The sequence below is a fragment of the Tachysurus fulvidraco genome, chromosome 9 (genome assembly GCF_022655615.1).
Source record: "Tachysurus fulvidraco isolate hzauxx_2018 chromosome 9, HZAU_PFXX_2.0, whole genome shotgun sequence".
In the NCBI taxonomy this organism is placed as follows: domain Eukaryota; kingdom Metazoa; phylum Chordata; class Actinopteri; order Siluriformes; family Bagridae; genus Tachysurus; species Tachysurus fulvidraco.
In genome coordinates, this window is record NC_062526.1 from 992,583 (window position 1) to 1,005,711 (window position 13,129).

A 13,129-nucleotide genomic window follows, 5' to 3' on the forward strand; every position below is an offset into this window, starting at 1 on the left:
AAATGTACTCAGAACATATGTCTCACTATAAAGACACTATTGCTAAAGCTAAATCTACATACTATTCTGGCTTAATCGGTTCTAATGAAGGGAATTCAAAGCTTCTTTTTTCCTTATTGAAAAATTTTACAACACCCACCGACTCACTTCCCTCTCATTTGTACTCATCTGATTTCTGCAATACTTTAGCATCATTCTTTACCTCAAAAATTGAAGGCATTCATCGTCAACTTATGGCCACTCCTGTTTCTACTCCATGTGTCTCAGTTCTACCTGTTCCTACACAATTGTTCTCTGAGTTTATTCTGCCCACAATTGATGATATCTTAAAACTTATTCACCAATCTAAATCTTCAACCTGTGTTCTTGATCCTTTACCAACTGTCCTTGTTAAGGCTACTGCTTCCTCTCTGTCCCAGTTTATTATGGACATTATTTATTCTTCCCTTACCACTGGGGCTGTTCCTTCTCTTTTCAAAACAGCTGCTGTAACTCCAATTCTAAAGAAACCAGGTTTGGACACCAACAACCTTAATCATTTTCGTCCTATTTCTAATCTTCCTTTCATTTCTAAAATTTTGGAAAAAGTTGTTGCTGCTCAACTTCATATCCACTTGTCTGGCAATAATCTATATGAACAATTCCAATCTGGTTTTCGCCCATTTCATAGCACTGAAACAGCTCTATTAAAAGTCACAAACGATTTGCTTATAGCAGCTGATTCTGGTTTACTATCCATCCTCCTTCTCCTTGATCTGAGTGCAGCTTTTGATACAATTTCCCACGATATTCTTTTAGACAGGCTTTCCACTATTGGCATCACCAACACGCCTCTGAAATGGTTTCATTCATATCTCTCTGATCGCACACAGTTTGTTCAACTAAAATCATTCACCTCTTCTGTAGTTTCCGTTACCTCTGGTGTTCCCCAGGGCTCTGTTCTTGGCCCTTTGTTATTTATTACTTACCTTTTACCCCTTGGTCATATTTTTCATAAACATCAGGTTAAGTTTCATTGCTATGCGGATGACACCCAGCTCTACCTTTCCACAAAACCACATTCCAAACTCCCTCCATCTGCTCTTTCTGATTGTCTCATTGACATAAAATCATGGTTTTCAGCAAATTTTCTTAAACTAAATAGCAATAAAACAGAATTTCTCCTTATAGGCACAAAAACTGTGCTTAACAAATTTTCGAATTTTCTTATTTCCATTGATGAATCTCTCATAGCTCCCTCATCTCAGGTTAAGAGTCTTGGTGTCATCTTTGATAGTACCCTTTCTTTTACCTCACATGTAAATAATGTTACTCGGGCTGCATACTTTCACCTTCGAAATATCAATAGGCTTCGTTCCTTTCTCACCACTCAATCTACCACCACTCTTATTCACAGTCTAGTTACCTCCCGGCTTGACTACTGTAATTCTCTTCTTATTGGGCTTCCTCACAAAACCCTTCATAAGCTGCAACTCGTTCAAAACTCTTCTGCCCGTATTATCACTCGTACTCCCTCTATCCATCATATTACACCTGTTCTGGAACAGCTACACTGGCTTCCCATTAATTTTCGTATCAAGTATAAAATTCTTCTTCTAACATTTAAAGCTATCCACAATCTTGCACCTTCATATCTTCTTGATCTTCTTCATACTCCAAAACCAACTCGCACTCTTAGGTCTTCTTCTTCCACTCATTTCATTGTTCCCTCTGTCCGTCTTGTAACGATGGGGAACAGAGCTTTCAGTTACTCTGCACCTCAGCTCTGGAACTCACTGCCATCTGAGCTCCGTAATATTGATTCTCTTTCATCATTTAAATCTCAGCTTAAAACTCATCTGTTTAGTTTAGCATATTCTAGATCATGATTTGTAATGTTGGTCCAATGTTTTTTTTTTTTTTTTGTTTTCTTTTTTATTTTTTTATAAATTTATTTTTTTTTTTTTTTTTTTTTTGTTGTTTTTCTTCTTCTTTTGTACGGTGACCTTGAGTGTTAGAAAGGCGCCTTTAAATAAAATGTATTATTATTATTATTATTATATATACACACACACACACACACACACACACACACACATATATATATATATATATATACACACATACACACACACACATACATATATGTATATATACACACACATACACATACACACACATATATATATATACACACACACACACACACACACACAGTAACGTCTCTATGCTTTACCTGTAAACTAATATAATACTCAATGATTTTGTTTCCATCTCACGAGTCCCAACAGTCTGCGTCATCTGACAATTTTCTAACCCAATCAGGAGTCTTCACTCATGCGTATCGCAAAAGGATGTCGAGGAAATTCTAAAACCAGAGATTCGACAAAAAATGGCCTTTTTAAAAAAAAAAAAAAGTGCAGCCCGTTGAAAAAAACCCCAATAAGGCCATATGGAAGAAATAAGTATGGAGCTGTTGTGCACATTTCTCCTGCTCTTATGAGACAGAGTTCATACAGCACTCACAAACTCATCAAACCCTCAGCAGGAGCCTGCCGTAGGGTCAAAGGTCGCTCGCATCCCCTTTTGGCCGAGCGGGACGCCGACAAGAGACACGTAGCCACCTGAGGACACCCTCCAACCCCCCCCAGCCGTTCGTATCGCCGTGACGTGTGTGTTTGGGTTTTTCTCTTAGGGTTCACTTTGGCCTTTGAGGGATCTGTGTATACATGTGCGGTCCCTTCTGGTGTACCGGATGACCGTGTCAGGCCTTTTTTACCCGCGCTGGGGGTAAAAAGGAAACTCTTTTTAAAAAGTTTAAGGACAAATATTTTGGCAGGGCGGCGTGGGGTCTGATGCTGACTCGGCTTTTTACATCCACGGAAAAAAAAGCCAGGAGAAAACCAACATTCCTCAAAGTTATTGTTATTGTTATGCTGTTCGTAAGAGGAACAGGCTCTCGTTAGTGGAACACACACACACACACACACACACACACACACACACACACACACACACACACACACATTATCGTCTGAATGAGATCCAGCCGTTTTGGTATAATGTGTTTATCTGGGAAGCGTGCCACAACAGAGGCATGAGGAGAGAGAGAACATCTCACTACAGTGACCTACACTGATCCCTTTCTAGGGCACTAGACAAACAGATGGATAAAAAAAAATAGACAGACACATTGAGATGTTCCTCAGACTACCTGCTGGTCCTGGTGTTCCACGAGACCCTGGAGCACCCGATGGTCCAGTGTCCCCCTTCGGCCCAGGCAGACCCTGAGAACCTGGTTTTCCTGCAGAACCACACAGAAGAACATAAAAGCATAAGAACAGACGAGGAACTCCATAAAAAGGTATTGATTTAGAAGGTTACAGATGATAAAGGGTCTGGATGAACCTTCTACTAGATACCTACTGGATAATTTTATGCACAGCTATTTGTTTAAAGAACATCATTCTGATTGGCGTCACTTTTTGAAGAACCATGTAGGATTATTACGACATCCCAGAAACCTTTCTTTAATAAATATGGCTGTAGAACCATCTAGAGAAACCCCTGAGATACCCACAAATGAAGCCTTCTCAGGGGCTCCAGAAATTGTTGATGGTCAAGAAGAACCTACAGTAATAAGGTGCAAAGAACGGTTGTGTTGTACTTGTACCTACAACCATTAATCGTCAGAGAACCTTTGATGAATCCTGCAGATCTTCAGCATGAACTAAATCAAACCTCAGAGTCAGTGATGTGCAGAAACCTACCGTCTTTGCCCGGGTTCCCGTCTCTGCCTCGCTCACCCTGTGGACCTGGAGGACACATAGAACATGGAGTAAAGAACCGAACACTCACACAAACACTCACACTCACACAAACACTCACCAAACACTCACACACACACACTCACACAAACACTCAAACACTCACACAAACACTCACCAAACACTCACACACACACTCACACACACACTCACACAAACACTCACACAAACACTCACACAAACACTCACACAAACACTCACCAAACACTCACACACACACTCACACAAACTCTCACACAAACACTCAAACACTCACACACACACTCACACAAACACTCAAACACTCACACACACACTCACACAAACACTCACACAAACACTCACACAAACTCTCACACAAACACTCACTCACACAAACACTCACATAAACACTCACACAAACACTCAAACACTCACACAAACACTCACAAACACTCACACTCACACAAACACTCACAAACACTCACAAACACTCACACTCACACAAACACTCACAAACACTCACACTCACACAAACTCTCACAAAAACACTCAAACACTCACACAAACTCTCACACAAACACTCAAACACTCACACTCACACAAACACTCACACAAACACTCACTCACACAAACACTCACACAAACTCTCAAACACACACACAAACTCTCACACAAACACTCAAACACTCACACTCACACAAACACTCACACAAACACTCACTCACACAAACACTCACACAAACTCTCAAACACACACAAACACTCACACAAACACTCACACAAACACTCACTCACACAAACACTCACACAAACTCTCAAACACTCACACAAACACTCACACAAACACTCACACAAACTCTCACACTCACACAGACACGCACACAAACACGCACACAAACACTCACACAGACACTCACACAGACACTCACACAAACACTCACACAAACACGCACACAAACACGCACACAAACACTCAAACACTCACACTCACACAAACTCTCACACAAACACTCAAACACTCACACACACAAACACTCACACAAACACTCACTCACACAAACACTCACACAAACACTCACACAAACTCTCAAACACTCACACAAACACTCACACAAACACTCACACACACAAACACGCACACAAACACTCACACACACAAACACGCACACAAACACGCACACAAACACTCACACAAACACTCACACAAACACGCACACAAACACTCACACAAACACTCACACAAACACTCACACAAACACGCACACAAACACGCACACAAACACGCACACAAACACTCACACAAACACTCACACAAACACTCACACAAACACGCACACAAACACTCACACAAACTCTCACACTCACACTCACACAAACACTCACACAAACACGCACACAAACACGCACACAAACACTCACACAAACACGCACACAAACACGCACACAAACACTCACACAAACACGCACACAAACACTCACACAAACACTCACACAAACTCTCACACTCACACTCACACAAACACGCACACAAACACGCACACAAACACGCACACAAACACTCACACAAACACTCACACAAACACGCACACAAACACTCACACAAACACTCACACAAACACTCACACAAACACTCACACAAACACTGAACGCTGATTTTTAACAAACAACAAACCACAGTGACAGTACGAAAAAACCTGACACAAGTTTCACATACACACACACACACACACACACACACACACACACACACACACACACACACACACTAACTTACATGCACATACACACTCACACACACACAAACTTATATACACACTCACACACACACACACACACACACACACACACACACACACACACACACACACACACACACACACACACACACACTATGACTAACAAGACAGAAGAGAACGTCGTTAGCGTCATTTTTAAATCATTTTAAATGAGGATTCGCCGCGTTTGGGTGTTAATGTAGGTTCACAAAGCCATGAGCATTAACAGTAAAGCAACATCCACCATTGTTGTTGTTGTTGTTGTTGTGTTTGTCGCTGCTGCGCTAACGTCGCTGTGTAACGTGACACGTATACAGTGACGTCACACTCGGCTCTGTGATGCTCTCTACCCGATGGAAAGGCAAACCGGTTCTTAGAAGGTTCTCCAGTGGAACCAACATCGAACCAGTACCAGCACTAGCTCTGAACCAGTACCCGGGTCTTTCTGGTGGAAAAAAGGGGGCAACAGAATGAACCCAGTTCTATTTATCAGTGTGTTATTTTAGCACCAAGACAAACAGACAGAACACACTCACTACTCATCTGTTTATATTACAGCAGTGTGACTTCTCAAGTTAAGCCTTTCCTCACCAAGCTCCACAGAGCTGCTTAGATTTCTCAGGGTTCTCCATGTAAGCTTGATGAGGTCATCAGTAAGGGACCAGTGCTTAGCCAGACCCTAACACACACACACACACACACACACACACACACACACACACACACACACACACACACACTGCCTGAGACCACCCAAAACCCAAATCACAACACTGCATACATTTCCTGCTGCTGTGCTTTCAACCCAGGAACGATTCTCTCTCAGTATGAGTTTTTATCATTGTGTCCTGTGTAACACACACACACACACACACACACACACACACACACACACACACACACACACACACACACACACACACACACACTGAATGTTGTGTCTTACTGAACTTGTTAGAAGGGAAAATAAACCTAAGTGTGTCATGACTTTATATTCTCCAACAGACAGTACTGCTGAATCCTGCGTCCTGATTGGTCAGAAGGTTTTGTTTAGTTTACTATAACAGCTCAGGTTTATATAAATGCCCACATTAGACTATTTTATTGTTTCTATAGCAACAGTTCCTTTAAAGGTGGATGCTTTCTGCCACACTGCTTTAGCCTTAGCTACACCTTTACTACCTCTACACTACAGCTACACTACCCTTATACTACACCTTTACTACCTCTACACTACAGCTACCCTACCCTTTTACTACACCTTTACTACCTCTACACTACAGCTACACTACCCTTTTACTACACCTTTACTACCTCTACACTACAGCTACACTACCCTTATACTACACCTTTACTACCTCTACACTACAGCTACACTACCCTTATACTACACCTTTACTACCTCTACACTACAGCTACACTACCCTTATACTACACCTTTACTACCTCTACACTACAGCTACACTACCCTTTTACTACACCTTTACTACCTCTACACTACAGCTACACTACCCTTTTACTACACCTTTACTACCTCTACACTACAGCTACACTACCCTTATACTACACCTTTACTACCTCTACACTACAGCTACACTACCCTTATACTACATCTTTACTACCTCTACACTACAGCTACACTACCCTTTTACTACACCTTTACTACCTCTACACTACAGCTACACTACCCTTATACTACACCTTTACTACCTCTACACTACAGCTACACTACCCTTTTACTACACCTTTACTACCTCTACACTACAGCTACACTACCCTTATACTACATCTTTACTACCTCTACACTACAGCTACACTACCCTTATACTACATCTTTACTACCTCTACACTACAGCTACACTACCCTTTTACTACACCTTTACTACCTCTACACTACAGCTACACTACCCTTTTACTACACCTTTACTACCTCTACACTACAGCTACACTACCCTTATACTACACCTTTACTACCTCTACACTACAGCTACACTACCCTTTTACTACACCTTTACTACCTCTACACTACAGCTACACTACCCTTATACTACACCTTTACTACCTCTACACTACAGCTACACTACCCTTTTACTACACCTTTACTACCTCTACACTACAGCTACACTACCCTTATACTACTTATACTACACCTGCACTACATCTACTCCACACATATATGATACCTGTACTACACATCCACTTTACCTGCACTACACTACACCTATACATTTCTTATACTAAACTTACACTATTCCTACGCTACAAAAACCCTACACCCTACATGATACCTACACCCTACATGATACCTACACCCTACATAATAACCTACACCCTACATAATAACCTACACCCTACATGTTACCTTCACCCTACATAACCTTCACCCTACATGATACCTACACCCTACATGTTACCTACACCCTACATGATACCTACACCCTACATGTTACCTACACCCTACATGTTACCTACACCCTACATGATACCTACACCCTACATGATACCTACACCCTACATGTTACCTACACCCTACATGTTACCTACACCCTACATGTTACCTACACCCTACATGTTACCTACACCCTACATGATACCTAAACCCTACATGTTACCTACACCCTACATGTTACCTACACCCTACATGATACCTAAACCCTACATGTTACCTACACCCTACATGTTACCTACACCCTACATGTTACCTACACCCTACATGTTACCTACACCCTACATGTTACCTACACCCTACATGATACCTAAACCCTACATGTTACCTACACCCTACATGTTACCTACACCCTACATGTTACCTACACCCTACATGTGACCTACACCCTACATGATACCTAAACCCTACATGTTACCTACACCCTACATGTTACCTACACCCTACATGTTACCTACACCCTACATGATACCTACACCCTACATGTTACCTACAGGATGTCTGCACATAATCATATAATAAACTTATCCTCAACGACCCAAACACAGAAATCGATGTTCTAATGAAAAGCAAATGTTGAATAAAGTTTTATTTTTCACTTCATATTAAAAGCCGTCTCTCAAACTGTCCATCACCTGTCCAGTGTCCAGCGCTGACTTCCCCTGACGTTCTGACTGTAGCTCATTCTCACACTGCATCATCGTCACATTGCTCTTTCACTTCTCCCACTTTTGGACAAAGTCTCAATGTCCTGTTGAATTGTGTGTGTGTGTGTGTGTGTGTGTGTGTGTGTGTGTGTGTGTGTCTGGCTTAAGTGAGTTGTGCAGTGTGAATGGTGTTGACAGCATGACATTTTTTTTGGAAACCTGAGCAAGCCCTGAGGTTCAAACTAGAGTGCTCTCTCTCTCTCTCTCTCTCTCTCTCTCTCTCTCTCTCTCTCTCTCTCTCTCTCACACACACACACACACACACACACACACACACACACACACACACACACACACACACACACAAACACTAAGTAATTTTGCTAATCCTTGTCAAAAATAGAGAAAACTGAAAAAAAAAACCACCATCTGTGGGTTGAGATAAACAGCACCGGGGGGTTGGACACAGACACAGGGAACAGGATTAGCTCTGTGAAGTGACTGACTAATGAAGGAGAGAATATAACTGACTGAAAACGAATACACTGAAGAAGAGAAGACAGAGAGACAAACAGACAGACAGACAAACAGACAGACAGACAAACAGACATACAGACAGCGTGAGACAGACAGACAGACAGACAGCATGAGACAGACGCTGAATGAGACAGAGATAAAGATAAGAGAGACAAAGAAAAGGAAGAAAGAGACAAAAACAGTGAGAGAGACAGAGACCAAGAAAAAGAGGGAGAGAGAAATTTAAGAGCTTCACCTCCTGAGCCTCAGCATAACGCTGCATTAAGAGCTACAGTGTAAAGTGAGAGACCGGTACCTGCAGGACCCTTTGCACCTGGAGCTCCTCTAGCAGGTGGAGCCCCCATGAGGGAGGAGGAGGAGGACTCAGGGTCGCCTCCACCTTTAGATGTGGCAGAAAGGAGCTGGACCTGAAAGACAAAACCCAAAGAGCACTTCACATCACACCAGCTTCTGAGCTGTGCTCTGGTCACACACCTGTCTCAGGTATTTTACGTGCGTCCAGGTTTTCCTCAGTGCTGCTCTGACTCCGCCCTGATACTAGTCACATCACCAGGCGTGTGATCCGGGTTCCTCGGTTCTCCTGACTAGCTGGGTTTTATTCTTCTTTCTGTTTGGTGAACGATTGAAGGCTCCATTTCTATCTGTAGATGCATTTTAAGATGAGTTCCTTGTCCCTCAGAAAGGGCTGGAGTCCACAGCTAACCAGGATCTTTGGGATGTGCTGCTAGCTTCTACTAACCTAAGGACTAAAAAAGTTCTACTCATCTCAAACATTCATTTTTTGGTATTAGTTCCTGAGAGATAAATCAGGAAACCATTACATGTTGGTGTTTCATGGAGGCGTTTCAGTTCTATGGCTCCCGGTGGAATCTGTAAGGATTTTCCTTTGCGAGGAACCATTTAGGTTCTTAGATGGAACCTAATCGTTTTAAAAAACATTCACTGTCATGTTACTCAAAAAGGACCTAGCGTGCTTCTCCATCAAACGCTCCACCCGTCCACCGTAGCTGGAGGTTATCACATCAAGTTCTTGTCCTGCTTATAGTAACTCTGTTCTTCTCTGAACATCTTCACATTGCTGCAATCACCAATAAAACAGCTGACTTTAGTTTCCTCAGAAACCTCCAGGTTTGTGGAATCACCTGAGATCTGATCTCCCCTGTGGACTCTGACGGCGATTCCCAGATTAGACGAAAACAAAAACACATTCATCAGACTGGAAGAAAACAGAACAGGATTTGGCTGAACATCTCCTGACTGTCAGAGATCCAAAGCAGAGACAAGTCCTGATCAAACGCAGACACGGGGACCAAAAGACAGCAACACAATAAAAAAATCTAATCAATATGAACATAAAACCTTCTCCAGTTGGAGATGGTTCATAGTGAGGAACAGGCTGGTGTCTCCAAGCCGTGTTGTTACTGTTCGAAAGTAATTACTGGTATTGTGTTCTGTTCTTTCTTTACTAAACACTTCACATACGTTGTCTCCAAACCAACGTCACACATAATAAAGTGTTTGGTGCAGAATGCTACTGACTGAGGACATCTGTGTGCTGGTGTTTACTGGCGTTTACTGGTGTATATTGGTGACAATCATAGGGAATGATAGAGTTTACTGGTGTTTGTTGGTGTGTATTAGTGTATGTAAGTGTGTATTTGTATATATTGGTGTTTAATGGTGTGTGTTGGTGTGTGTTGGTGTGTATTGGTGTATGTACAGTAAGTGTGTATTTGTATATATTGGTGTTTAATGGTGTGTGTTGGTGTGTATTGGTGTTTTTTGGTGTTTAATGGTGTGTGTTGGTGTGTATTGGTGTGTGTAGGTGTGTATTTGTATATGTTGGTGTTTAATGGTGTGTGTTGGTGTGTATTGGTGTTTGTTGGTGTGTATTAGAGAACGTTTGTGTTTACTAGAGGATGCTGGTGTTTAGTGTGAAATCTTGGTATTTATTATTGGTTGCAAAAATGCTGGTGTTTGATGACCAGCAGATGACAAACTAAAGACAATCTCGTGGTGAGACAACGTTACCTTTTCCTCCAGAGAACTCAGTCTGTCAGTGAGAGCTGCCATACGACTGCAATTCAGACAACCTGAGAGAGAGAGAGAGAGAGAGAGAGAGAGAGAGAGAGAGAGAGAGAGAGAGAGAGAGAGAGAGAGAGAGAGAGAGAGAGAGAGACAGAGAGAGAGAGAGAGAAAGACAAAGACAGAGAGACAAAGAGAGAGAGAGGCAGAGAGAGAGAGAGATAAAAAGAGAGAGAGGCAGAGAGAGAGAGAGAGAGCAACAGAGAGAGAAAAAGAGACAGAGAGAGAGAGAGAGAGAGAGAGGCAGAGAGAGAGAGAGAGACATAAAAAGATAGACAAAGATTTTATGTTATAGTCACATGATTTCATCCTGATATAATAATAATAATAATAATAATAATAATAATATTAAGTCATTAGCATTAGCATTAGCATTAGCGTACTCAGTGAAAGCTCGTTTTGCAGCCAGCATCTTTTATGATCTACTTCATGATCTCAATATTAAATCCTCTCTAGAATTACCCACGTACTAATGTACTAATGTACTAATGTACTAATGTTAGTGAACTCCTGGTTGTAGTAAACTTGTTCAGAAGTGGGTGGAGTTTCAGCTCCGTAACGTCACTACTTCAGGAGACGGATCTGTCTTTATAAGGTCTGAACCAGTAAAACAGCGTCTCGTTAAACTGTGGCGTTCTTTATTTACAAATCTGTAGTTTTATTGTTTTATCTAGTTTGCTAAGGTTTGTCTAGATTGCTGAGGCATGTGACGTGTCGGTGATGACGCTGTCTCCTCAGGAACACGACGGAGCGAGAGAGTTTGTGATGTTCTACCAAACGAAGGAGACGAGGAACGTGATCGGTTCGTACTGGAGAGCTGCTCTGAGGGCTTGGGGAACGTGGACTTGCGGAAAGTTGCCTGTTTTCTCACAGCCTCCTGAGCCACCAGATTACCGCTCGCAGAACCTAAACACACACACACACACACACACACACACACACACACACACACACACACACACACACACACACAGAGTACCACAATTAAGTTCAATTAAATTCAGTTCAATCCCTTTCAGTTTTGCCAAACCCGATTCCGTTAAACTCCGAATAAAACAAATGTGAAACAAATTGAAAACGTCTATTTTTACAGCCCACAAACACCGACATGACGGTGCAACGAGTCTGTTTTCAGGACGAGATTTTCTCACGAAGCCAATGCCAATTTGAGCGAGACGAAGTCCGGACAGATCATTTTATCTGGAGTGAAGCCCAGTGTGACGAACCGAACACGATGAAAAGCCCCAAATTATTACTTATTACTCCACCCTCCAGCACTCGCTCTCTCTCTTTCCCTCTCTCCTTCTCTTCCTACGCTCATTGTGCTCTGTCTCTGTATGACGCTCAGTCTCTAAGTAAATATTTACAAACTTTACCAACATACAACTTGAAAGCTAAAAAGAATAACGTAATACTTTATGAGAAAAGAGGTGAAAATCTGGACGTTTCTCCACAAAACACAGTCCACAGGGGCGTCCGATCATCATAGCAGAGACTCCGTGGTGTACTGATGGGTTTAGTCTCACCATAGACTCGACACCGTAGGCGTGATTAACACTCGTCTGATCTAATACGAGTCAGGACTCATTGTTGTTCTGTCAGTGTGTTTTAGGGCCTTTGTACACCCGGTGACTTCGTGTGTTGTCTCTGACCCGATGTCTGTCTGATCTGTTAAAACTGTCCCATTTACATCAGGCCACATAAACGCGTCTCGGCGAATCGGATATCGATCCGATCTTTCTGCTCCCACCCAAAATGCTAATATATTTGCCCTCATTTCCGGGGTAATTGTAACAGAACACACTTTGGTGTACGCGGTTTTCAGAACGCGATCGAAAAGAAGACGTAAAAACTGGTTACGACGTTTATGCT

General features: G+C 42.1%; 1 protein-coding gene across 2 annotated transcripts in view; it reads right to left on the reverse strand.

Moving 5' to 3' along the window:
• emid1 (EMI domain containing 1) overlaps positions 1 to 12,194 on the reverse strand; it is a 34,076-nt gene extending 21,882 nt beyond the window's left edge. The window contains exons 1-5 of one of the 2 annotated variants that reach the window (XM_027169376.2): positions 12,068 to 12,194; positions 11,204 to 11,265; positions 9,468 to 9,579; positions 3,750 to 3,794; positions 3,194 to 3,283 (exon numbers count right to left, since the gene is read on the reverse strand). In XM_027169376.2, the coding sequence (XP_027025177.2) occupies positions 3,194 to 3,283; positions 3,750 to 3,794; positions 9,468 to 9,579; positions 11,204 to 11,245 (289 nt within the window). In that variant the 5' untranslated portion in view covers positions 11,246 to 11,265; positions 12,068 to 12,194. The remainder of the gene's footprint in view (positions 1 to 3,193; positions 3,284 to 3,749; positions 3,795 to 9,467; positions 9,580 to 11,203; positions 11,266 to 12,067) is intronic. The other variant, XM_027169394.2, reaches the window with a different exon arrangement.
• Positions 12,195 to 13,129: the final 935 nt, after the last annotated feature.